General features: G+C 43.4%; 1 protein-coding gene and 1 long non-coding RNA gene across 5 annotated transcripts in view; one reads left to right on the top strand and one right to left on the bottom strand.

Annotated features, from left to right (window-relative positions):
* Positions 1 to 23,385, bottom strand: part of SLC17A1 (solute carrier family 17 member 1) — a 36,476-nt gene extending 13,091 nt beyond the window's left edge. The window contains exons 1-10 of one of the 3 annotated variants that reach the window (XM_086706096.1): positions 23,116 to 23,385; positions 21,659 to 21,740; positions 17,396 to 17,568; positions 12,305 to 12,538; positions 12,133 to 12,220; positions 11,435 to 11,521; positions 9,166 to 9,287; positions 8,885 to 9,046; positions 7,588 to 7,720; positions 7,350 to 7,497 (exon numbers count right to left, since the gene is read on the bottom strand). In XM_086706096.1, the coding sequence (XP_086562222.1) occupies positions 7,350 to 7,497; positions 7,588 to 7,720; positions 8,885 to 9,046; positions 9,166 to 9,287; positions 11,435 to 11,521; positions 12,133 to 12,220; positions 12,305 to 12,538; positions 17,396 to 17,568; positions 21,659 to 21,686 (1,175 nt within the window). In that variant the 5' untranslated portion in view covers positions 21,687 to 21,740; positions 23,116 to 23,385. The other 2 variants (XM_086706095.1, XM_086706097.1) reach the window with 2 other exon arrangements.
* The window catches only part of LOC147580679 (uncharacterized), a 53,289-nt gene that overhangs the window by 16,739 nt on the left and 10,231 nt on the right, over positions 1 to 26,319 (top strand). The gene's annotated exons all lie outside the window — the stretch shown is intronic.

Below are 26,319 nucleotides of genomic sequence, written 5' to 3'. Positions count from 1 at the left end.
CCTCTCTATATCCTTTAATTGCATCCGTGCTATGTCCTCATGTTTATTGCATGTTTTATTTGTAGCAGGCTACAGTGTCCTTTATCATTGAGCTGGACAGTCTTGATACTCACTTGGAATATTTCATCCATATTGGTCTAATACAATAACTGATATACTTAAGACTGTCTTTATCTCTTCACTATTTTCTTTTTGACGTCCGCTTTCACATTCCACTTTTTCTTTCTTCTAGATTCATCGGTTTTATTTTTTCCGTCTATGACAGTATTTCACTGTTGTTTGCAAGCACTGAAGATATTATAGCATGTCCTTTTCACTGTAGTATGAATTATACTTTTACTCTTTTCTCTACAACACCGGAAGCTTAGAACATTTTTAAGATTTTAAGATTTTAACATTTCTGTGCATCTCCCTCTTTGCATTGTTGTATCCTGTATTTTAATTCCTTAATGCAGTTTGGTTTGATGTGCATTTCAACTCACAAGGTATTCTCTACTGTTTTGCAAATCAGTGGTCTCTATAATTACACACATATTTACCCCCTTGTCGCTCCTGAATTGTCCTTGCACAATCAGGTTTCAATAGGGATAATTTCTTTTTACCTGAAAATATTCTTTTGGTATCTCTTTTAGTGAACATCCACTGGTGACAATTTCTCTGTCTGAAAACATTTTTATTTTGCTTTGACTTTCGAAGAGTGTTTTCACTAGGTAGAAAATTCTAGGCTGGGGCGCCTGGGTGGCGCAGTCGGTTAAGCGTCCGACTTCAGCCAGGTCACGATCTCGCGGTCCGTGAGTTCGAGCCCCGCGTCGGGCTCTGGGCTGATGGCTCAGAGCCTGGAGCCTGTTTCCGATTCTGTGTCTCCCTCGCTCTCTGCCCCTCCCCCGTTCATGCTCTGTCTCTCTCTGTCCCAAAAATAAATAAACGTTGGAAAAAAAATTTAAAAAAAAAAAATTCTAGGCTGACATTTATTTCTTTTAGCACTTTATAGAGCTCATCTCATTACCTCTGGATTTCATGGTTTCTGTTGAAACCAGAGGTCAGGCTTAATATTGTGCTACTTGAAAGTAACATGCCTTTTCTCTCTAGTTCCTTTTAAGATTTTTTTCTTTGTCTTTGGTTTTTGGCATTCTTAATGTGTATATTATAATTTACATGTCACATGGTTGAAATTCACAGAGCTTTGTGCACGTGTGGTTTACCATCTTTCATTACTTTAATATTATTTGGGGCTGTTTTCTCATAAAATATGGCTTATGTCCCATTTTATTTCTCCTTTCCTTCTGAGACTCAAGTACAGATTTGTTACCCTTTTTACTTCATTCCACATTTCCGTTTATTCTCTTTTTTTTTTTCCTGTATATTTGAGTTTGGATATTTCCTATGATACACCTTCCTATATACCAATCCTGTCTTCTCTTTGTGGCTAATTTGTCATTAAACCTATCTATTGGGGCGCCTGGGTGGCTCAGTCAGTTGGGCGGCCAACTACAGTTCAGGTCATGATCTTGCAATCTGTGAGTTCAAGCCCCGCATCAGGCTCTGTCCTGAGAGCTCAGAGCCTGGAGCCTGCTTCCGATTCTGGTTCTCCCTCTCTCTGCCCCTTCCCTGCTTGCTCTCTGTCTCTCTCTCCCACTCAAAAAAAAAATAAAAAAAAAAACAATAAAAAAATTTTAAAAAACCCTATCTATTAAGATTTTAATTGCAGACATTTTATTCTTCAGCTCTCAAACTTCCATTTGATTGTTTTTATAGATTCCATTGCTGGTCAAATTCTTTATCTTTTCATCTCTTTTCTTCAGCTTTCCCCCCTGGTTTCTTGGTATATTCATCACAGCTATTGCAAAGTTCTTCTCACCTGATAACTTTAATATCTGTATCAGTGGTAGGACTATTTCTGATGCATTTATGGTTACTGATCACATGGCCCTATCCCTTGTCATGCCTAGTAATTTTTTATTAAATGCTGGGCATTGTGAATAAGAGCTGTAGGGACTCCAAGAATATGTCATACTTTTCAAGAAAAGATTCACTGTTCTCTGTACTAGATTTGGAGAGGAGAGAATACATCACTAATCTAATTAGGGAATGAAGTAAGATGAGGCTAGGTTCCACTGTTGGCAAGAGTCAGTTTACCTCTAGAAACCCCCTAGGTATTGCACTCCATGTTGTTACATGGAGAGTTCAGTATATTTGGCCGGGGCCCTCCAGGCTTTGGTAGATCTTGTCTCCTTTGTACAGATAGTATAGGAAATTCTGCCACTTGCCCTGTCGAACTTCAGAATTCAACAAATATCTCAAGGAGAGAAAGTGACTTTATGTTCAAATTCTCTTAATTTCCAATGTTGTCGCTCCAGCCCATGCACCTGGAAGCTTGGCTAATCTCTCTATCCAGAGAAGCAGCCTCCTCCCAGGGCCAAACCTGGATTATTAGCCATTTGCCAATTGGCACATGACCCCAAGAAAAAAGTGGCAGGAACTGTCCGCTCACCTCAGAGGTGCCGTCCCCTTGTGTTTTTGGTCTTATTGGCCTCTGCTGCAGCCTGATGTCTTTTAATGACTGTTTTTGCTATGTCTTTTAAAGATTTTTTTTTTTCAAGTAATCTCTACACCCTACATGGGGCTCGAACCTACAACCCCAAGATCAAGAGTCGCACACCCTACTGACTGAGCCAGACAGGCGTCCCTACTTTTGGTACTTTATTTGGCCTTTTCAAAGGTTTCCCACCTGGAATGTCAGTCATCCACAGCTGCTCAATCCTGTGTGGAAGTTGAACAGTTTTCTCAAATTTTGCTTTGCAGTTGTACAATGTTGGGTGCATAGAAACTTACTTAGAAACTTATATCTTCTAGTGAATTGAAATAATCATTAAAAATTCTTATTTCTAGTAATGCATCTTGACTTAAAGTCTACTTTGGCTGATCTGTTTTCCTTGATTTTGCTTTTAATCTATTATATTTTGGTTTTGTTTTTATTTTAATCCAGATTAAGTTAATTTGGAACATATAGTCCTTTTATATTTTATGGTTTTTTTTTTCTGATACATTTGACTTAAAATGATCATCATTCTTTTTCCCACCAATTTTATGTTCCTTTTTAAACTTTACTCTTTACTTCTTTTTCATTGTTTTTTATTTTTTTTTTTTTTTTTATTTTTTAAAAAAATTTTTTTTTTTCAATGTTTATTTATTTTTGGGACAGAGAGAGACAGAGCATGAATGGGGGAGGGGCAGAGAGAGAGGGAGACACAGAATTGGAAACAGGCTCCAGGCTCTGAGCCATCAGCCCAGAGCCTGATGCGGGGCTCAAACTCACAGACCGCGAGATTGTGACCTGGCTGAAGTCGGACGCTTAACCGACTGCGCCACCCAGGCGCCCCTTCATTGTTTTTTAAAAACATTTCCTTTACATCATTATTTTCCTTCAGTAGTTACCCTAGAGATTAAAATATATATTCTTGACTTATTTTAGTCTAATATAAATGAATAGTCTTGCAAATTCCCATTAATGAAAACATCTTAGAACACGTATTCACATATTCATTTGTGCCTTTTTATCTTTTGTGCTGTTCATTGTTGTGCATTTTAATTTACATATTTTTATACCCTAATGGTATTGTCTTTTGTGAATTCAATAATTATTGGATTTATTTTATTTTTTCCTCTCTATCTCTCTTTCTTCATTCCATATTTCTATGCTTCATCTGTGATTATTTTTCTTCTGTCCAAAGAATTCCCATTTAATAAGTTTTCATTGGGTGTCTGTCGCTGGTGAATTCTCATAATTTGCCTGAAAATATTTTTATCTTACCTTAATTCTTGAAGGAATTGTTGCTGAAGATAGATTTCTAGTTAACAGTGATTTTAGTTTATTTAATTATTTTTTTTTTTACCTATTTGAGATTCGTTTCTAGCTTTCATCGTTCCTGTTCAGAAGCTGCCAGTCTTATTATTTCTTCTTTGAAAGCAACGTGCCTTTTGCACTTGGCTGTTTTTAAGAGATCTCTGTTTCTCCCTCCCCACCTTTCTGGTTTTGGTACTTTTACTATGACAAGTGTAGGAGAGATTTTCTTTATATTTGTCCTGTTATCTCTTCGGTAACTAGGACATCTTTGACGACTGTGTTCTCCCAGATGCAGAAGTCTTTAGCATGTTGTTACCGGGGAAAGGATGTGACCTATTTGTACTAAGAGAGGTGATTTAATTCCATAGTTGAAGAAATAAACAGAATCTTCAGTGTCAAGATCCTGAATGCCTTGACAATTCCTCTGAAAACCATGAACCCATCCATATGATGGAACGGATGGTTCTTTTGATCTGAGAGTGGCAAGGGGAGAACGTGTGATGCTCTAATCCTCATGCCGTTCAATCCTCAAACAGTAGCTATTTGACATGAGGAATGAAAACAACCTGGAGGTTGCTGTAACGCAGGATAATCTTCTGGACAACAGTCTGCTCTACATTTGCTCATTCCTCAGCTGCAACAGTCTGGGGTAAAAAGCATTTTGGAAATTTAAATAGCCACTGAAGGAGACTTTCAATTTTATCCGTTTTATATTTTGGCGTACTATGATTTAGTAGAGCCCAAATAATATTCCAATACCTGAACTACAGTTGAGACCCACACGGAGGGGGTGCACAATCCATCCAGTCAAAAATAATTAAAAGTGGGGGCTCCTGGGTGGCTCGGTCAGTTAAGCATTGGACTTCGGCCCAGGTCATGATCTCACAGTTTGTGAGTTCGAGCCCCGGGTCGGGCTCTGTGCTGACAGCTCGAAGCTTGGAGCCTGCTTTGCATTCTGTGGCTCCCTCTCTCTCTGTCCTTCCCCTGCTTACACTCTGTCTCTCTGTCTCTCTCTCTCTCTGTCTTTCAAAACTAAACAAACATTTTAAAAAATTATTTGAAAAATAATAATTTAAAGTAATTCAAATCTTTTTTGGAGCCTTCTTTTAAGAATGTCAAGGCAATGACAGTTTCTTCTTAATGCATCACAGAACATCTTTCTAATTCTCTGGGCTTTTCTACTCTTGGTACCCACCATAAGCAATAGTGGCCACTACATTCTTAGGTCTTCTCTGTCTCACTCAATCCTAGTTTCCAAACAGTACTCTCACAAAACCACATGTGTGTGTTTCTGCTTCCTTCCAGAACTTTCTTCCCCACCACCTTTGTTCTGCTCCAACCTGTATAATCCCTGCACTACTCTTCAGTTCTAACAAAGACCAAATTTCCCCGAGAGGACAATTCAGAACTGTATCTGCTAAGAGAACTCTCTCTAATAGGCAAGAGAAGTATATGATTAGGAACATTCTGCTTTAAGTAAGTTTGGTCTCCATCCCATTAGTAAAAGGCGATTAAGCCCTACACATTGATATGGTTGAGCTATAATGCACATATGCCCTAAAGACCGAGGATGACCTAGCTTAAGAGACTGAGAATTGTTTCTAGTTTGTGTATTAGGATATTTATTCTCCCCGACTCTACAAAATTAGCTGGCCGACCTGGAGTTTGGGTCCATTGGAACAGTGAAACTCAGGCCAAGTGCTGTGTTACCCCAGCCCCTGCTGGTTGAGATATTTCAGGTCCTACTGAGCAGATGCTAGCGACTGGCACTGTTGAGGGAGTGACTACAGCTGGTCCACTTTGGAAGCAGATGTATGTAGGTATGCACCCTCCGTCCTTATTGCTGTATGACTTAACATAAATTCCTTACCCTGCTCTTTTGTTTCCTCGCCCACACTCATGTGGATAACATGATCTCATTCACATTGCGGCATGATGGGCACATGGAAAATACTCAAGAAATGCTACTATTTATAATTTCCTTTCTCATTCTTTTTGGTTTTTCTTTTAATGTTTATTTGTTTTTGAGAGAGAGCACAAGTGGGAGAGGGGCAGAGAGAGGGAGACACAGAATCCGAAGCAGGCTCCAGGCTCTGAGCTGTCAGCACAGACCCCGATGTGGGGCTCGATCCCATGAACCGTGAGATCATGACCCGAGCCGAAATCGGACGTTTAACCGACTGAGCCACCCAGGCGCCCCTCCTTTCTCATTCTTGACCTCAAAGTGCATATGGCTCAGTTGACATGGTGCTTTCTATATCAAATAATCCTTACACGTTTTTATACAACTCCAGGTGATCAGAACACCTGTGGGCATTTTTAAGGAGGGTCTTGGAACTGAATAAAACAAATGGATACATGTCCTCATTACTCTGACGCTCACCTTGTGTAGATATGATGGACGAGGTTCTTTGTAGGAGTTGCCAAGTGGATTATTTTTGTTGATTTTGCATCTCTACCCCCACGGCCCCTGCTTTACTAAACTTCAGAGAATCGTGTTCATAGTGGATCTAAGTTCCCCAGGGACTACTAGCCCCGCAAAGTACGATGTAGACAGCGCCCCCTGGAGCTGTGCAAATGGCAGAACTGCTGCCATCAGTCACACTTAGTGTATCTTCAACAAGGGCAGAACTGGGGACCCTGGGTGGCTCAGGCAGTGAAGTATCTGACTTCGGCTCGGGTCATGATCTCACAGTTTGTGAGGTCAGGCCCCGTGTCAGACTCTGTGCTGACAGCTTGGAGCCTGGAGCCTGCTTCACACTCTGTCTCTCTCTCTCTCTCTCTCTCTCTCTCTCAAAAAAAAAAAAAACATAAACATTAAAAAATTTTTAAATAAAAAATTTAAGTTAAACTAAATGCCATTAAAAGGCGGAACAGTAAAGAGAGCAAAAAGATCTTGCTAGACGGATCTGGATTCAAATCCTAAGTAAGATCCCAAACCAGTGATGAGGTCTTAGACGGACAAGTATCTGACCCTCAGTTTCCTTGGTTGTTAAATAAGTATGTTTACTAACTGGGGGGTTGTCACGAAGATTCATAATATATAAACATGCATACACTAACAACGACAGCGGAGCAACTAACCTTTATGCGGTGCTTGCTGTGTGCCCGGCGCTCTTCTGTGTATTTGACCTGTTAACTTATTTAATCCTCTAATAACCCTATGAGGTCCACATTCTCTTATTACCCCCGTTTTGTAGATGTGAAGTAGGCACAGAGAAGGTAAGCAGGTTGCTTGAGCGGCGTGTTCACGCTATTATTGAAACCGAACCTTCCGACTTTAGAACCTGTGCTATGAATCACTGGGCTACACTTCATACACATAAGAGTTGCACACATTAATATATCATTAGGCACATAATTATTACTTAGAGGAGATTTCTGAACTATACTGATGCTTCTTTGGGAAGCATTTTGGCCTGCCGGCCATGAACTCACAACACGGTGGAAATCTTAAAGCGCCCTGGAGAGCTTGGATACAAGAAAGAGATGTTTACCACCATACCTGGGAGCAATATCCAAGACATTTATAAGTAGTCCGGCCATACAAAAGCTTCCTGTGGAACCAGTAAGTATCAGGAAAACGATGGTGCTGTAGAAGGTGAAACTCAGGTGAACCAGGCACAGACCGAAGAAGGGAGGCAGGAAGAGTCCTGGGGAGCCATCCAGACAACACAATTAGGGGCGTCCCGAAGATGGGGTGAAGTGACTCAAAGTGCTTGAATGTCCTGGCTGTTCCTTACCTAGTGTGCTGAAGAGCTTCCGGATGCTATTGAGGCGGAGAATATTCCTGGACAGGAAGAAGTCTGCAGCGTGACCTGCCAGGATACCAAAGCTCCACGCAAACAAATAGGGGAAGGCTGACAGCAGCCCATTCTGAGAAAATGTCATCGGAAGGATGAGTCCGGTAGCCAGAGCCATCCCTACACTGAAGTTCAGTACTGAACATCTGTATTGCCATAGGAGACACCATCAACATACAACCACAGAATTCTGACTTGGGGCCACACCACCCAAAAGAAAGAGGAAAATAGCCTTGAGGTCAGACATAGTTGTCACGGGGTGTCTTGGTCAGATGAGTGTCCGACCCTTAATTTTGGCTCAGGTCACGATCCCAGGGTTGTGCAGTCGAGCCCCACATCAGGTTCTGCACTGAGTGAGGATTGCTTGGGATTCTCACTCTCCCTCTGCCCCTCTCCCCTCTCCCTGCTCGTGCGCTCACACTCTCTCTCACTCCAGTAAATAAATAAATAAAAAACGGTTGTCACAGTATGTCTAGTTTTCTATTGGTAGTGTCATGGGAACTGAAAGTTCTGGATAATAGAGATGAAGACTACACTTGGGAATGGGGACAGCTGGCTCGGGGGAGAAAGAGTGATGATAACAATTACAAACATTTATCTGGTGCTTACTCTGGATCGTTGCTATTAATTCTTTCAACCCCTTCATGGTCTCGTGGAGGGCAAAATTGAATCAGAAAGAGCTTAAATGACCTCACTGTCATGTTGGCCCCTAGGCTGGGTTCCTGGAGATTCACTGCAGAATGCCACTTTGGGCATTCCATTTCTATGGGAGTCTTTTCTGGTTACCATGGCATCAGACATAAGGTTCCAGGCATCAGTGATTCTCCAAGTCAGACAAGCAATGAGAGAGCCCGTCATTTCAAAGCAAGAGCTGAGTCATGGGTTCTCAGCCCGGGACTCATTACCTTGTTCCAAGAAATAGGATGGGTGTGACTGGGCACGGTGGAGAGGAGGATGAGTCCCTGTAGGGAACGATGGTGTTGAGCCTTGACTACTACAGCAGGACAATAATACATACAGTGAATGGTGGGGAAAGGCACTACGGGAACAGGACTGTGTTTTGCGGAGGCCAGACACGGTGCCTACACCTTTTGTTCTGGGAAATGGTGACAGAAAAAGTGGAAACAGTGAGTCTCCAGGTGCAGAGCATCAGCTACACAGTGTAGAGAGGCCAAGAGCTAGGACTAGAGTCATGAGAAGTTTCATAAAGTTAAAAGGAGAGGAAAGGTGTCCTTACCTCTTTTACATTCACATGAAGGTTGGAGTCGACAAACGTCGGGGTGTAGAAAAGCACGATGTTGTTTGTCCAGTGGAAAGCAAAAGAACCGAAAACAATGGCCCAGAGTGGGAGAGACTTAATCATAGCCTTGATCGGCAGAGACCGTGTTCTTGAGCTGCTCTGGGAAAAAACAGCAACAACAACGAAACGTTGACTGTCAGCCCATTAGGAGAAGCTGGAACGCGGTTTCTTTGGGCACAGAATCTGGGAGCTGCCACCGTGGAGCGTCCGTGTCCTACCTGCTGCTGGTTGAGGGATGACAAGATGTAGTTCTTCTCACTGACGCTTATACACGGGTGGGTCTTGGGGTCATCATAGAACAGAAGGAACCAGAGAAGACTCACGCCACAGCCACAGGCGCCTCTCAAAGCAGAACAGGTTAGAATTGAAATTGCTTCTGTTCGTAGTAAGTGCCCTTCCCACCTTGACGTGTCTCGTCATCGGTCTGAGAACCTGAACCTCCTCTTTCTTCTTTGCAACTTTACAGCAAGGCTTGCATTTTGGGCAGTCCTCTCTGTATCCGAGGCTGCCTCTGCCTCCAGAATGAATTTTGCGGAAAGGGCGGCAAGCCCTCTGGCCCTTGAGCCTCAGTATCCCTCCACTCACGAGAGTGGACCTCCCTGCTCCCAGAGAGACCCTCATCTCTAGATCCCCGATGTGCCCCACCGTGAGAAGACGGCACAGCCGAGACCTCAAAGGGCTTGACCGTCACCTAGCTTTGGGAGCTTCGGTCTTGGCCATGCTCCTAAGATACAGCCCTGGCCTGAGGGATTATACAAGTCCTCCATGAGTTTGCCAAAGGATTTGTCGTTTTTGAGTGTTTTGTACTAATGACCCTTTAGCAATCCTGTTAGGACAGGGGGTGCAGTGCTCGTCAGTGCATCTTCCAGAAATGCATTCATTCATTCGAAAAGTAGTGATGAAATGCTCATTCTGTACCATTCACTATTCTAGGCGCTAGGGGTACAGCAGTGGATAGACCAGACAGATATTTCTGTCTTCGTGGAGTTTATTTTCTAGTGGATGAGAAGGAGAGCATGAAAAGTTAGTAGGTAAAAGGTGTTAAATGTCAGTGGTAAGAGCTGTAGAGAGAAGTTGCGGGGGAGGAGGTGAGGAGTGTCAGGCTCCGTGGAGGCTGGGATGTGGATGTGGGGCCAGGCAGAGGGAGCAGAGAGTGCCAGAGCCCTAGGTTATGAGGCCAGTGTGACTGGAGAGGAAGCAAGGGCTGGGGCGAGGCGGTGGGGGGTGGGAGGGTCCCGGTGTCTCTGTTGGTTGAGCGTCCAACTTCGGCTCAGGTCATGATCTCGTGGTTCGGGAGTTCGAGCCCCACGTCAGGCTCTGTGCCGATGGCTCGGAGCCTGAAGCCTGCTTCCGATTCTGTGTCTCCCCCTCCCTCTGCCCCTGCCTTGCTCGCGCTCTGCCTTTCTCTCTCTCAAAAACAAATAAGCATTAACAAAAAAAAAATTTTTTAAAGCATATTGACAACATACAACTCCCACCTCACTCCGTGGCCTGAGGACCTAATCCCAAGGTGACGCGTAAGTGGAGAGAAGCCCCCTAAGACATGGGCAATACGTACATTTCTGTGTGACAGTTTAGCCCTCAGAAAAGTCCTGTGGTGCTGTCAGGGAATATTGATGTGCAGAAAGGTCAGCTTGGTCGCTCCGAGATGCGTGGTTAGTAAGCGGTCACTGACACTTAGCATGAATCACGTTTTTAGGGAGGGAATACGGTCCTAGGGGAGGAGCCTGAGGCAGAGCTTTGAAGAAAGCCAGGAGTTCGTGGCAAGGAGAAGAGGAAAAGTCTGCAGAAGACTGAGCAGGAATGGCCAGAAGAATGAAGTCTGGTCAGGGGGTCAGGCAGACCCCCCCCCCCGCCCCCGGTATTGTTGGATGTGATTGAGAGTTCAGGTTCAGGACCGAAGAACCTCCGCTTGATCTGTGGGCATGGAGGCTTGGCCAGCTCTAACATTTGTGAGGCCCGGGGCAAGACACAGGAACATTTAAAAGTCGCAAATAAAGCTACTGATTTGTACTACACTGGAATATAATATGTCTTCTCGTCCTGTGTTGAGCCCGCTAACTTCAGAATGGCCTGGAGGAGAGACTTCTGCTTTCTGATCCGGCACGTAAGGAACTTGGAAGAGTCATCCTTCCCATCCTCATGACCAGAAAAGTGTTTAGCAGACTAAAAATCAACAAGTCGCCTTCGATCCCTCAGAGAGTTGAGGTCATAGGGCAAGCTGTTGCTCCCCCAAATTGGAGAGACGGACAGGTGGACGCAGAGAATGGCGGCTCCCCGGAAGAGAGGACAGGAAGCGTAAAACTGCACAGAACCAGTACCAGAGCAGGAGGAAATTAATGAAGGCTGACCTCTTACCCTCCATGAGATTCATGATTTTTAAAGCCATTAACTTTATATAAATTATTACGTTACAGTCAGGTTTTTTTTTTTTTTTAATTTTTTCAGTTCTGAATAATGACTGGGATTTTACAGAAAGAGACTCACCAAAAATATAGAAGACCACGGGCCAGCCCAGGGATTGGCAGATGAATCCAGTCACAAGCAGAACAATGAAGGGCCCCAGCAGAACCCCTAATCAGAAAGCACAAAGACCGCCCCTAAGGAGCAGACATGTGAACCTAGAGATAATGTAGCGCCAGGGTAGCAATGAACGATTTCCAGTGAAATACATTTGTAGAGCAAAACACTGGGCAGAAGAAACGAATAAAATATTTGCTTTCCCCCCTCTCTCTCTCCCTTTTTCTGTTGTTTGAGATAAAGAAGCCTCTCCTTCTTTCTAGACAGTTTCCGCATCTTTAAAGGGGGGCTGCCGGGGGGCGCCTGGGTGGCGCAGTCAGTTAAGCGTCCGACTTCAGCCAGGTCACGATCTCGCGGTCTGCGAGTTCGAGCCCCGCGTCAGGCTCTGGGCTGGTGGCTCGGAGCCTGGAGCCTGTTTCCGATTCTGTGTCTCCCTCTCTCTCTGACCCTCCCCCGTTCATGCTCTGTCTCTCTCTGTCCCAAAAATAAATAAACATTGAAAAAAAAAAAATTTAAAAAAAAAAAAAAGAAAAAGGGGGGCTGCCGGAACAGATGGTTTCCAAAGCCCCGGACAGTTCAAAACACACATCTTTTACAGCTCTAGGAAGAACACGGCACAGTGAGGTAGCAGTGACACTCACACCTTCGAGGCCCTAGGTCGTTACCTGATAGACTCAGGGAGGTGAGTCGGCCTCGTTCCAAGGGTGGAGCCCACTTGACCCATATTGCGTGCTGAGCTATTAATGCTGACCCCTGAAATCAGAAGGATTAGGACATCTGATCTCTGATGCTTCCTGTGAATTCCAGCCCTGTTCACTTGTTGCGTTATCTTAGTACCTGGGAAACTCCCTGGGCCGCCCGACATGCGATGATCCAAGCTGCTCCACCTTCAGCGGCCATCGGCAGGATCAGGCTAAACAGGGAACTGAGGAATAGTGCAGAGCCGATCATTTTCTTGATGGAGTATTTTTCAGACAAGTATCCAACAGGAATTTGGATGATGAGTATGCCATAGAAGATGGAACTGAAGATGATGCCCTGGGTTTTAGGACTCCAGTTGTACACGGGGTTCTGGCTGGAAAAAAGAGAGAGAGAGAGAGTCGCATGGAGCCACTCTGCATCCTGGTGAGTTACTGTGATAGTCAGGGATGCGGGGACACTGGTCTGCAGGCTTCCTTGGGGTCAAGGAGCTCCCCTCTGCTTCATTTTCCATCATGGGACCTTTGCTGCTCCTTTATAACATCATTTCCTGTGGGTACTGACATTTCACACTGGTATCTTCAAGGCTAATGGCGAGTCCTTGCACCGTCTCTACCCCCAATACGGTGTAGACGTTTAATACTTATTCCTGGAACATTGCTACTCTGCGTGTCAGGTCTTCTGTGGAATACTACACTTGCCGCCATCATTAATTGTCTGTTGCCTTCTGTCTTCCTCCGACTCCTCCGTTAAGTTACCCTCATTCCCCAGACAGACATTTCCCCACATACGTACTACTTCCAGAGACAGAAACCATGATCGATCAAATCGTGAAGAGAAGGTGTCGGGCTGAACCGTGAAAATCATTGGATGAGACAGTGAAGGAAGAGGGCCAATTCTCTTTTGGTGCTTGGTTCTCTCCTTTTCTAAAATGTTCTGTCTCGTGTTTCCAAAATCCTCCCCTGAGATCTGTCAACTCACTTGTATTCCACGCTCTACTGCCTGAGCACAGCCTCCTGTCACCGGGCCACCTCTGCTCTGAGCTCCTGTGTCTACTGTTGCCCATAAATATAATTGCCTCCCTAGTTTTTAGCTGCATTTTGTAATTTCAGGTTACAACTCAGATCTGCTCTGTGGAAACAATTTTCTGGTGAGTTTTCATCTTTTGGATGTGTTTGGAAAATACATGCTGTATTTTCTCTCTCTCTCTCTCTCTCTCTCTCTCTCTTCCATCTAGTTCCTTTGTATGGCCGTGAAGAGAATTCCTTTTGTGTGACTCCGATGTGAAGGAGATCAGTTTCCCTGGATCTTCTCAAGAGGCTCTTTTTTTACGTGTGTGGCCCCTGCGAATACCCATTTTTCTAGAATATGGGGTTCTCAATATTTAAACCAAAGCAATGGAATACTACAAATGTTTCAGGATATCGTTCAAGGAAAAATTGGATAAAAAGATTTTAACAGATTTCTGAGGGACAAACGATGCAATAAACTGCATACTTAATCTTTGACATAAAATGTACAACTTGACACGTGTAATGACATGCACGCTCACAAAACCGTCACTACAGTCAAGGAAATGTACGTGTTCCTCACCTCCAAAAGTTTCCTTACTTCTTTTTGTAATTCCTCTTTCCTGCTGTTCTCCCACCACTGATCTTCTCTGCCTGTCACTACGTCATCATTTTTATTTTCTGGAGGTTTTCTATAAATTCGCCGTACTTATTTTGAGTTTCATCCATTTATTTTTAGCATTCATTTATGATTAGTGCTAAGCAGCACCCTGTTTTAGGACTGTACTATAGCGTGTGCATTCATTCATCTGTTGACCCTTTTTATTGTTTCCAGTCTGGGGCTATTACAAATAAAGCGACTGTGAGCATTTACGTACAAGTCTCTGTACGGACATGTGTGTTCATTTCTCTTCAGTAAATACCTGGCATGGAACGGGGGGATCATACGGTAGGTCACTGAAGTGATTGTACCATTTTACATCCTCCCCAGCGATGTTAGAAGCTTCGGTGTGTAGTCGTAAACCTTTATGGATTTAATTTGCTTGTCCCTAATGACTGATGATGTGGGACATCTTTTTGTGAGTATTTGCCATCCTTCCCTGTATCTTCCTTGGCGAAAAGACCGTTCACATTTTTCCCATTTTCTTATTGGGCTTTTGTTTCATTTTTATCGAGTTTTGATAGAATTCCTTTATTAGACAGGATTTGCAAACATTTATCCCTGTCTCAGGTCTCTTTATTCTCTCAACAGTTCTTTGGAATGGAATGGAATAGAATGGAGTCCAATTTTATGTATTTTCTTTTGTGGATCAGGAAAAAAATCGGGAGTTTATATCTGTGTGAGTCGGTTTCTGAACTCTCTATTTTATTTCATTGACTCTTTTTTGTGAGCTATACCACACTGTTTTGATTAGTATAACTTTATGACAAGTCTTAAAACCAAGTAAGTGGTATTAGCCCTACAAATACTGACTTTTCAACAAACATCCAAAGACAATTCACGAATGTGGTAGAACAATTGTATATCTGTATGTAAAAAAAGAATCTTCAACCCAACATACATAAAAATTAAGTCTAAATGAATCATATGTTTAAATGTAAAGCCTGCAATTATACAACTTCTAGAAGAAAACATAGCAAGAAGAGTGTTTTTTTGCCTCGGGCTATGCAAAGATTTCTTAGGTATAAAAACAAAAGCATTACCCCCAAAAGAAATTTTAATAGAAGTTCTTTCTGCAGAAGGAAATGAAATCGCTCAGGAACATGCATCTGTATTAAAAAAGGAAGTGCATCAGAAAAGAATAAATGAAGGGATAAAATGTTTTATTTTGGAGGTGCCTGCGTGGCTCAGTCAGTTGAGGGTCCCGACTCCTCATTTTGGCTCAGGTCATGATCCCAGGGTTGTGGGATTGAGTCCCGCCCCGCATCGGGCTCTGTGCTGAGTGTGGAGCCTGCTTAGAATTCTCTCTCTCTCCCTCTGCCTCTCTCTCTCTCTCTCTCTCTCTCTCTCTCAAAGTAAATAAATGAAAAGAATATTTCACTTTGAATTATTCTAAAAGGTAACTATTTGTTTAAAGCGGTAATGTAATCATGTATTTATAACGTGGATACTGAAATGAATAACAGCACTTTCCCAAGAGACGGGAGAGCAAAATTAGGAATAATGTGTTATAAAGTACCTGCAGTGCACATGAAGCAGTTTGGTATTATTTGACGGTGGGTTTAAATTTTTTTTTTAACATTTATTTATTATTGAGAGACAGAGAGAGACAGAGCATGAGCGGGGGGCAGGGGGCAGAGAGAGGGGGGAGACACAGAATCCAAAGCAGGCTCCAGGCTCTGAGCTGTCAGCACAGAGCCCGACGCGGGGCTCGAACTCCCAGACTGTGAGATCATGACCTGAGCTAAAGTCAGACGCTTAACCGATGGAGCCACCCAGACACCCCGATCTGATGGTGGATTTAGATGATTAAAAAATGTATATTGTAAATGCTGGGGCAACTACTAAATCAGGTGTCTTTTGGGGGTTGCCTGGGTGGCTCAGTTGGTTAAGCATCTGACTCTTCATTTTGATTCAGGTCATGACCTCACACACAGTTCAAGAGTTCGAGCCCCACGTCAGGCTCTCCCTGACATTCTAGAGCCTGCTTGGGATTCTCTCTCTCCCTCCCTCTCTGGCCCTCCCCTGCTCGCTCTTGCTCAAAATAAATAAATAAAAAATGAAATAAAACAGGTGTTTTTTTAAAGTCTAAATGATACATGAAAAGAAGAAATAAAATTGAATCACTTAAATAATTAAACCCAGAGAAGGCAAAAAAGAGAATTCAAAAAAAGGAAACAGAGAACAGATGTAACAAATAGAAAACAGTTACCAGTTTTATATTCGTCTCTTTCTCCTTTCAGTTCTAACAGTTTTCACCTTCTGTATTTTGCTGCTCTGTTGTTAGGGACATGCATGTTCAGGAGTATTGTATCTTTTTGGAGACTTGACTCCTTTATCATTAGGTAATACCCCTTTATCTCTGATAATCTTCCTTGCTATAAATTCTGCTTTGTCTGAAATGAATATGGCTACTTAAGTTTTCTTCTGATTAGTGTTTTCGTGGCTGCATCACATCTTTCTTTATCCTTTTACTTTTTATCTGAGTCTTTGTATTTAAGAAGAGTTTCTTGTAGATTCCATGTCTAATGACCTTTATTTCTTATCCGTATCTGATCATTTCTGTCTTTTAGCTGGTATATATGGACCATTCATATTTAAAATGATTATTGATATGGTTGGATTAAAACCTACTTTTTTTTTTTTTAAACATTTCTTGTATGGCCGGCCTGTTGGCAATAAATTACCTCAGTTTTTATTTGCCTGAAATAGTCTTCATTCTTTCACTTTGGGGGTAATTTCATTGGATATAGAATTCCATTTTGGCGGATTCTTTTTCTTTCAACACTGCAAAGATTTTTTTCCCCTCCTCTTCTTGTTTCAATGGTTTCTGATAAGAAGTCTTCTAAATTCGTCTCCTTGTTCTTCTGTCAGTAAGATACTTTTCTCCCTGGCTTCATTCAGCATGTTCTCTGTGTTCTGGTTTTCTGTAATTTAAATATGTCCAGTCGGTTTTTCTTGTTGTTAATTATTTGCCTTTTCCGTATTAATCCTGTTTGGTGTTCTCTGAGCTTCTTGGACTTGTGATTTGGTGCCTGCCAGTAATTTTGGAAAGTTCTCCGCCATGAGTTTGTCAAGTATTACTTCTTGGGATTCTTTCTCTCTAACCCCTCTCCCACCCAGGTGTGCTTTCTCCCTCTCTCTCAAAATTAATAAATAATATCATATATTGAAAAAAATTAATAAATAATAAAAACATTAAAAAAAAAACAAATGTTACTTTTGCCACTCTCTTTTCTTTCTTTCTTTCTTTCTTTTCTTTCTTTCTTTTTTTTTTTTTTTTGCTTGGCCAAACATCTCAATTCTGGACACCCTAATGCTTGGTTTTTATCCTTCTTCACAGGGAAGGATTCACACAACAAAGCCCTTCACAAATATCAAGGAATGCTGTAATCATGGGACATGTTTAGTTAGGTTATTATTAGCAACATGGTTGAAGCCTTAGACTTCTTCTGATTATTAGTGTCCCATCAATTATGATAACATGCAATCTCTACGCCACCTAATTAGAAAGACAGGATTTGCAATTTAGGACTACAGCCAGTATTTTTCATATACCTTCATGACATCCAGGCTCTCCTCTGTGGAGGTGTTGGGCGCACCGTGTGGGTCCGAGCTGTTCACCATGACCACCATTGTGAGGCTCAGACACATGAGCTGTGACATTATGATACTGTTACAGACGTGCAAGAAGAGAGACAATCCGTAGCGGAAGGAGCAAACACTTGGAACTAAGAAGTAAAACAGAAAGTGTCCGTTGTTAACACAGCCGAGGTAAAAACATACAGTAACTTTAGGAAGGGCACTCGGAAACTTGGAGCCATTCTAATATTATTTATTATATATTTTATATTTTATATACAATATATACTTATATATTATATACATACTGTATATAGGTAATCTCGCAATTCGTGGGTTCGAGCCTCACCTTGGGCTCTGTGCTGACAGCTCAGAGCCTGGAGCCTGCTCGCGATGCTGTGTCCCCCTCTCTCTCTGCCCCTCCCCTCCTCATGCTCTGCCTCTCGGCCTCTCAAAAATGAATAAACATTTAAAAAATTTTGTTTAAAAAGAAAGGAATTAGACTTTTAAAGGTCGATACTGTATCCAGCCAGCTAGCCAAAAGTCACTGTCGTTTCTAAAAATACATCTGCGGGGCACCTGGGTGGCGCAGTCGGTTAAGCATCCGACTTCAGCCAGGTCACGATCTCGCGGTCCGTGAGTTCGAGCCCCGCATCGGGCTCTGGGCTGATGGCTCAGAGCCTGGAGCCTGTTTCCGATTCTGTGTCTCCCTCTCTCTCTGCCCCTCCCCCGCTCATGCTCTGTCTCTCTCTGTCCCAAAAATAAAATAAAATGTAAAAATACATCTGCTGTTTGGGGTAGGTTTTCTACGTGGGGAATACGCAAATAGTGATGATTTCGTTGGTTCTTTGGCGATCCTCGTGTCTTTAATTTCCTGTTCTCCTTGGATCAGAACCACCGGTGAATTGTTGGCCGCACTTAGCATCCCTGGTTTTCATACCATGGTTCCTGATTTACACGGAGTAGCTCTGATGTTTGTACATTTCAGACAACGCTTGTCGAAGGCTTTGTTGTGGATGTGCTTTCCTAAGTGTGTTTTCTCTTGCTGTGTAAAAAAAGGTCTGCAAACCGAATGGCCTAAAACGACACCCATTTGTTAAGACAGTTCTGCAGTTGAGAAGTTTTAGCATAGAGTTAGCATAGTGCACTTAAGTTTTCTGCTCATGATCTCAAAGGCTAAAATCAAGGGATCAGCCAGGCTAAGTTCTCAGCTGAAGGTTCTAAGCAAGGATCTATTTCCATTCTCGCTCAGGTTATGGTAAGGATTCAGTTGTCTGTGGATATGGTACTGAGGTGGCCGTCTCCCTGCTGGCTGTCGGCTGGGAGATGCTTACAGTTCCAAGCGGCTGTTCCTGTGACTTGTCACGTGGCTTCCTGCAGCTCTGAAACCAGCCCAAAAGAATCTGGCTTAACGTTGAACCCTCTCACACTTGGACTCTCCCTAGTTGCTTGGTCTCTGACCTCTGGACCCAAGTCGAAGGGCTGGGTAATTTCCTGGATGATTTCCCTATTTTAAGATCAGCTCATTTGGGACCACGTTTAAATCTGCTAAATCCCTCCAGGCGGCACCTAGCTTAGTGTTTGCTTAAATAACTTGCGGGAGGTGCACACACACGGGGGGCCAGAATCTTAGGGGTAGTCTTAGACGGCTAGCCACCACGGTCCACCCTCTGGTCCTTAAAAGTTCATGTTCATCCCCCACGCAAAACACATTCACCCCCTTCCACGGTTCCTTAAAAGTCTCAGCTTATCATACAATATCAGCCCACGTCCATTGCCTCCTCCAGATCTCAAAGTCACAGATCTCATCGAAATGATCTTAAACCCATGTGAAGGAGGTTCCTAGAAATAACCCCCGCTAGGGCACGGTATTTCTGTATCTGCGGACTTACGAAGGGGGAGACAAGGTACGTGTCCCCAGGACTCCGGCCACACATGCTGCGGCACACTGGACACTTGCTACGGCTCTCCCAGTTCTAGAAGGGGGAGAGAGGGTAAAAGGGCATTGCTGATTCTGAAGTGTTTTGAAATTCGGCTAAACAAATGTTGGATTTGCTGCTAAGTAGAAAAAAAAGGCAGTGATGCCTGGAAAATTCGTTTTCTGCACGGCTCTCCCTTTGTAAACAGATAAAAATAGTAGGCGAAATATATTTAAAATAAAGTATGTCCTTAAAAGCATGGATGATCTGCCAGGAAAAATGAAATATTCAGGCCGAGGGTTCTGTGAAGACGGACTCCTCAAGGCATAAACTGATCTTTGAAGGCAGATTTTTTTTCCCTGAAAGCATTTGATCTCAGTGTCTTTTGTTTGTTTTTGTTTCTGTTTTGCTTCCCAGGGCCTGGGGACAACAGGAGTCAAATACCAATCCCCAGGCAATGGGAGGGGTCTGGTAAGAGACCTTCTTCTCAGATACCCAGATGCCAAACATCTCCTGGCTTGGTGAAGGGTGAACACACCGACACACAGCCTTGCCAGGGGCACTGCTGAAACTTTAGCCCTGTGCAGACAGGCCCTGGAGCTCAGCAGAGGGAAGAAAACCATTCAGTCATCAGCCAGTCCTTCCAATGGCTTGTGGCCTAATACTGACTGTCCAGGGGCCATCAGAAAAATGTCTCCAGCCGCACATGGATGCACGCACCCTGAGGATGGCTTGCTCCAAAGCTTTCTAAGCCTCATCTTTAAAATCAAAAGGAAAGGGGCACCTGGGTGGCTCAGTCTCAGGTTAAGCGTCCGACTTCGGCTCAGGTCATGATCTCACGGTTCCTAAGTTCAAGCCCCGCATCAGGCTCAGTGCTGACAGCTCGGAGCCTGGAGCCTACAACGGAGTCTGTGTCTCCCTCTCCCTCTGTCTCTCTCTCTCTCTCTGCTCCTCCCCTAATCGCATTCTGTCTGTCTGTCTGTCTCTCTCTCAAAAATAAACATTAAAAAACATTTTTAAATAAAATCAAAAGGAAAACAAATGGACCTGGAAAACTAATAGGAACACTCGGGGGGGAAAAAAAATCCCTGGAGGAGAGAAAAAAGCTTCCAGAGAGCCAGGGGGAGCAGGCCTCATGTGCAGAGGAGCGTTCGTGTCACGGTCGTTGGGGGGCCTATTTCAGTTTACTCTCTTACTCCAGGAAGAACGTGAGTTACTTCTAAGTAAGTCTTGAGTTACTTAGGGAAATTGTAAAGTGCTCAGGCCTGGCAACAGTAAAATACTGCAGGTGCAACTCCTGGGCAGTTAGAGCAAAAGGTGCACCCCGAGGATATTAACCAGAAAAGAAGAGAAAATTCAAGGACTTGGGACATTAACAAAGGAACACACCGCAAGAGCCTGACAGGAAGGAAACGTTAAGCAGAAGGGCAGAATCAATGACAGATGCATGTGAGCTTATATGGTTTATGTGCTTTTATGTTTATGCGTTTCATACACTCATATGTAAATTTGAGTATCGATTAAATGGACAATAGAAAAATGACCAAAATCACAAAAAAGCAAAAATAATACAAGCAGAAATGTGAGATGTAACAGACCCCTCATCTTTACATAAATTATTCATTGCCCCGCCCCCTTCCGGGATTCTGTTCCCTATGACACGCACGCAATTCTAAGACCATAGTGCTACTTTCTTCTCGTCCTTTCCCTGCCCGACTCAGAATAAACAGTTTTCAGTAAATATCCACGTGTTGATGTCCAAGGATGCGGTGACTCAGGACCATTCATCCTGTCTTCGCTTCCATCCATGTCTTTCTCCTTGAGACAGGGCAAAAGTAGTTGACCCTTTCTGGTACTCTCCACCACGTGATTAAGTGGACGAGTGTGTAAGAATTGAAATAAAGAATACGAATTGTTTTTATTTAGGGTTTTTCTTTTTTTTTTTAAGTTTTTCATTTATTTTGAAAGAGAGAGAGAGAGGCAGAGAGAAAGGGAGAGAGAATCCCCAGGGCCCCCCCCCCCCCCCCCCCCCCCCCCGCACCGTGAGTGCTCAGAGCCTGACACGGGGCTCAAACTCACGAACCCGTGAGATCATGACCCAAGCCGAAATGAAGAGTCAGATGCTTAATCGACTGAGCCACCCAGGTGGCCCTAGGGTCTTCCTAATGGAAAACTATAGCAGGACGAAGGTTTTCACCTCTTTTCCCAGACATTCCTAAGGCCCTTTATGTGTTTTCATGGAAAAACGTGCTCACCCAGAATCTGTGATGTCATGTAAGAAGGAGAAAGTGTAACCAGTGAGACAGAGAATAATTTCTACCTTTCCCAGGAGAGAACTGGTTATCCATCTGCACGAATGGGATTCTGGTTTCTTCTTTTCTTGCTGCCGGGTCTGGTCTCCACTGCAAGAGCAAAACACTTTGGTGTCAGCATAACAGGGAAGAACTGACTAAACACCACCTAGTACTACCTTCCAATTGAAAACACGCATCACAGGGAAACGCTGCATACACCCGCACCCACTTAACTCAATCATGTGTTTCCTCTGACGCTGCACTTGGACGCTCTGTGGGTTGATTAAAAATATATAACCCCCCTGAAAACTATTTTTAAAAAGAATAAAAACCCTGCTAACCCATGATTCTATGTCCCGTGAAAATATCCCTCAAAAGTGAGCCAACCGAGCAAAAACTGAGGGAATTCGCTGATGGTAGACCTGCCCTGCAAGGAATGTTAAAAGACGTTTTATGATTGCATTTGTAGAGCAAAAAAATAAAGAGGGTTTTCAGGCAGGGAGATTGCTAAAGGTCAGAAACTCGAACGTACCAAAAAAGAACGTCAGAAAAGGAGTAAGTAAAGGTAAAATAAATTATTTTTTCTTCTAGCTTAATGGAGCTGGAGGAGAACTCTCTGTGGGTTAACTTCGCCTTCTCATGGGCAGGCGGATCATTCCGCACAGGACTTTCCCCTTGGACAGACCGGCCACTGCTGCTCTGTCTGCCCTTAACCGTCCGCAGACGCTGGTCCTGGGCTCGTGTACAACTTTGACGTTCGGCCCCATCCCCTTAGATGACCGGATGCTTGAAAGACAAATTCCTGAGGTTGGATTTGCCAAGTATTTTTGAATAAACAGCTGGTCCACCAGCATTATCATTTGCCGAACTGTCTACTTGGCTGCTGTTTATTTCAAAATACACACACGCACAGACACACCCACATGCCACACGCATCCTGTACAAACACACACGTGCCCTGCTCCCACTTACGAACGCATCTCAACTCACACGTACAAACTCCAGCACAGACATCGCAAACATACTTCTGCATACTTTCCACCATACGCACCACAGACACCCCCACACCACTCACACAACACCACGCAATGCACAACACGTGGCTTCTCTTTCCTTGTCTGTCCACACAACTGCTCTCCTCCCCTTAATCCCTAGAAATAGGTTCTTTTTACTCCCTTAGGAAAAATCTGTGGAAATAGATCTTGCCCCCAAATTTCCCCAGCTTGCTAAACTGATAGGATCTTTAACGGAGAAGCTCCCCCCACCCCCCAGCCATCACTCTGGGGAACTGTTCATTGCATTTAGTGAGTAGCAATATAAGAGTGAGACTGACCTGATTCAGGACAGAAAAGCAATTCCTTCTTCCCTTGGATGACTTTGAACTTTTGAAAAGTACTGAATTTCTGGATTTACCGATTTTAGCCCCACTAATCCTTCACCAAATCCTCATGACGACCTTGTTATGTCAAAGTTAAAAGCTTACTCTTTAACTTTCACCTTTCCTCGAGTCTTCAGGGGAGGAGTATGACTGTTAGAATCTTCCAGTGGACTAGAAACGTCCTGGAAATCCACCATCAAATTCATGACCGTAGTAGACAGCATCGCTAGTCTCCTGCCAGGAGGGAGAGAACCAGCCTGACAGTCAGTGCTCCTAGGACAGATGTTTTCTATTGAGGATGGATCTGGGTTCACAGTACCATTCCTACAGGAATGCTGTGGCTTTTTATGCCCCATGAATGCCCCGTTAGCTTTTTGCCAGCCTGCCTTCCTTTTTCCCTTTTTTTCCCTTTTCTCTGTCTTGCTTCCCTTCCCTTCCCTCCCCTCCCCTCCCCTCTCCTCTCTTCCCCTCCCCTCCCCTTCCCTCCCTTTTGCAAAGGCCACATCTGTCTGACACTCAAGCTACTCAGAGAGAGATGCATTTTATTAAAGTATATCCTGCAAAGGGAGTGATTTCCCCATGGCTTCTGCAATGAGCAAATTCTCCTGGTTCTACCACCTCTCCGTAGGTATACCCGAGAGTGCTTTTACCTTGGAGTTCTGTGAAGGCAACCTACTGATCAGATAGGAACATCTGAGCCCTTAAATCGGGGATTTTGGACGATAGTTTCTTACATACATAAGATTATTTTTTTTAAAGATGTGTGAGTATGCTTATAAAGTGCCTAATACATGTTTGGCACTTAGCAGACACTACAAATTGAATCAGTTTTTTTCTCTCTAAAGAGATGCTGAAGACTTTTTTTATGATGATTTATCTTTGAGAGAGAGAGACAGAGCTTGAGCAGGGAAGGGGCAGAGAGAGGGAGACACAAAATCCGAAGTAGACTTCAGGCTCTGAGCTGTCAGCACAGAACTTGACACAGGGCTTAAACCATGAACCGCGAGATCACGACCTGAGCCGAAGTTGGACGCTTGACCAACTGAGCCACCCCGGCGCCCCAGGAAGTGACGAAAACTTTAACTTGCTTGCCCAGGAGACTTTGATGTCTTATGCATTCCGCTGGATTTTTTTCCTTGTGAGAATTCCAGATTCTGGTTTGTACAGTTTGAGGGCAAGGCTGGTGGTTTCTGGCATTTTCTGACCATTTAGTGGTTAAAAGCCCCAGATCACCAGTTGTTCAATGTCCATGTTTTAAGTAAACAATGTTCCCACTTAGTATCAACGTCTCTGGTTCCAGTTACTGATTACCCGAAGGGAGCTATCCTTCCTTGTGTTGGCTCCAAAGCTTTCTGTTGCTCTGTGATATGCTTTCAAATCACTTCTGGGTTCTACATTTGGATTCTGTGCTTTTCTTATTAAGTTAATAGATGTACCATTATATTGGAATTTTCAAACGTGCAAGAAAAGTAGAACAGTCTAATATAACCACGTGCCCATTAATCAGTAATTATCAACGTTTGGCCACTGGAGATACATATAGAGATATCTCCAGTGTTTGTTTTCTGTAGTATTTTAATATTTATTTGTTTTTGAGACAGAGACAGACCGGGCACGAACGGGGGAGGGGCAGAGAGAGAGGGAGACACAGAATCCGAAGCGGGCTCCAGGCTCTGAGCCGTCAGCACAGAGCCCGACGCGGGGCTCAGACCCACGGACCGCGAGATCATGACCTGAGCCGAAGTCGGATGCTCAACCGACTGAGCCACCCAGGCGCCCCTGTTTTCTGGAGTATTTTAAAGTAAACCTCAGATATTATGTTATTTCTCCCATAAAAAGTACAGCATGGATATAGAACTCATTAGTGCTTTAAAAAAAAAAAAAACCATAACTAGCATGCTATCAGCACTTCTAAAAAACAGTAATCCCTTAATATCATCCGAAAGCTAGTCATTATGAAAATGTTCCCAGTTGCTTCAGAGTTGTCCTCTTACACTCAATTTATTTAAATGAGGCTCCAAACAAGATCTGCCTGTGGCACTCAAGTGTTATGACTCTCACCTCTCCTTAATTTTGTGACCGTTCCTTCCTTCACTTTATATTTGCTGTTACTTAAAAAATAACAACAACAGTCGTCGTAACAAAACAAGGCCATCTGCAGAGTGACTTCCATAACTGATTTGGCTAATTCCTTCCTTTTAGTGTTGTTTAATAAATTTCTTTATCCCTTATAGCCCCCAAACTGCTCGTATATGGAGAGGCTTGCTTAGATCCAGGACAAGAAGAACTCATGGGGTGCTGGAGACTTCCACGGTGGCAGCCTGTCTCACTTTGAGTGACATAAGATTGCTCAGTGGGTTCAGATCTTCTCAGCTTGATTGGAAGCCTTTGCCGTTTGTTGGTAAATGCTGAATCACTAAACGATCCGTTATTTTATTTCTATCATGCCTTCTTTAGGTAGGAGCTGGAATTTTCTACAAAATAAGAAATTTGCCTAATCTAATATTTGGCTACCCTGAAATACAGATTTCATAGGAAAGTCAGGATACTTTATAAAGTTGTAGGATAATAATTTAGTGCCTTAGCAAAGCTGACCAAGGAAAATTTATGACCTCCTGGGTTTTCTTGGATGTGTTTCAATCTGCTGAGTCCCTATTTTTTGACGCTTAAATTGTCTCTTCTTTGGCCAGTAGGAAGCTATTCAAGCCGGTCTCTATTGTCCTTAAGACCTGACCTCATTGTCTGGGATAGTGTCCTTGTTTTCTAACACACACACGCACACACACACACACACACACACACACACACACACACACGCACATTCCAAGCTCCTCTAGCGTATTTCCTGTTCTCAGACCTGGGCTCTCTCATGGAATGCAGGTTCCTTTCAGTAGGAAAAAGCATCCAGAGACCACACTCTAAGCATTGAGTATTCATTGCTCCTAGGTCCCATGGCTTCTAGGCCTTTTCAGTGGAAGAACTTCAAAAGGTGTTGTTTTTTTCAGTTACAAACTCTGTGTGTTATTTCCAATTCAAATGAAATGTTTGGGGGATTTTTTAGAACCTCTGATTTGACGCTCTTGATTTTTTCTCTTACATTGAACATCTTGATTCCTAATAAAAATAATTACTTTTTTGTTTTATTGTAATGTACCTGTATACTTGTTCAGTGCCTACCCTGAAGGCTCAACAAAGGCATGGCACAGCCTCAGAACCTCTGGGGCTTCAATACAATAGTCCTGTCCCTTTAGTACTCATGGTGACAACATGAAGAGCTTGTCATTAGCATGGGACATCCTTATTAGAAGG

The sequence above is a fragment of the Puma concolor genome, chromosome B2 (assembly GCF_028749965.1).
Source record: "Puma concolor isolate L17-30 chromosome B2, mPumCon1.1.hap2, whole genome shotgun sequence".
Classification (NCBI taxonomy): domain Eukaryota; kingdom Metazoa; phylum Chordata; class Mammalia; order Carnivora; family Felidae; genus Puma; species Puma concolor.
Note: the sequence above shows the minus strand (reverse complement) of the source record. Positions and strands in the feature narration are given on the sequence as shown.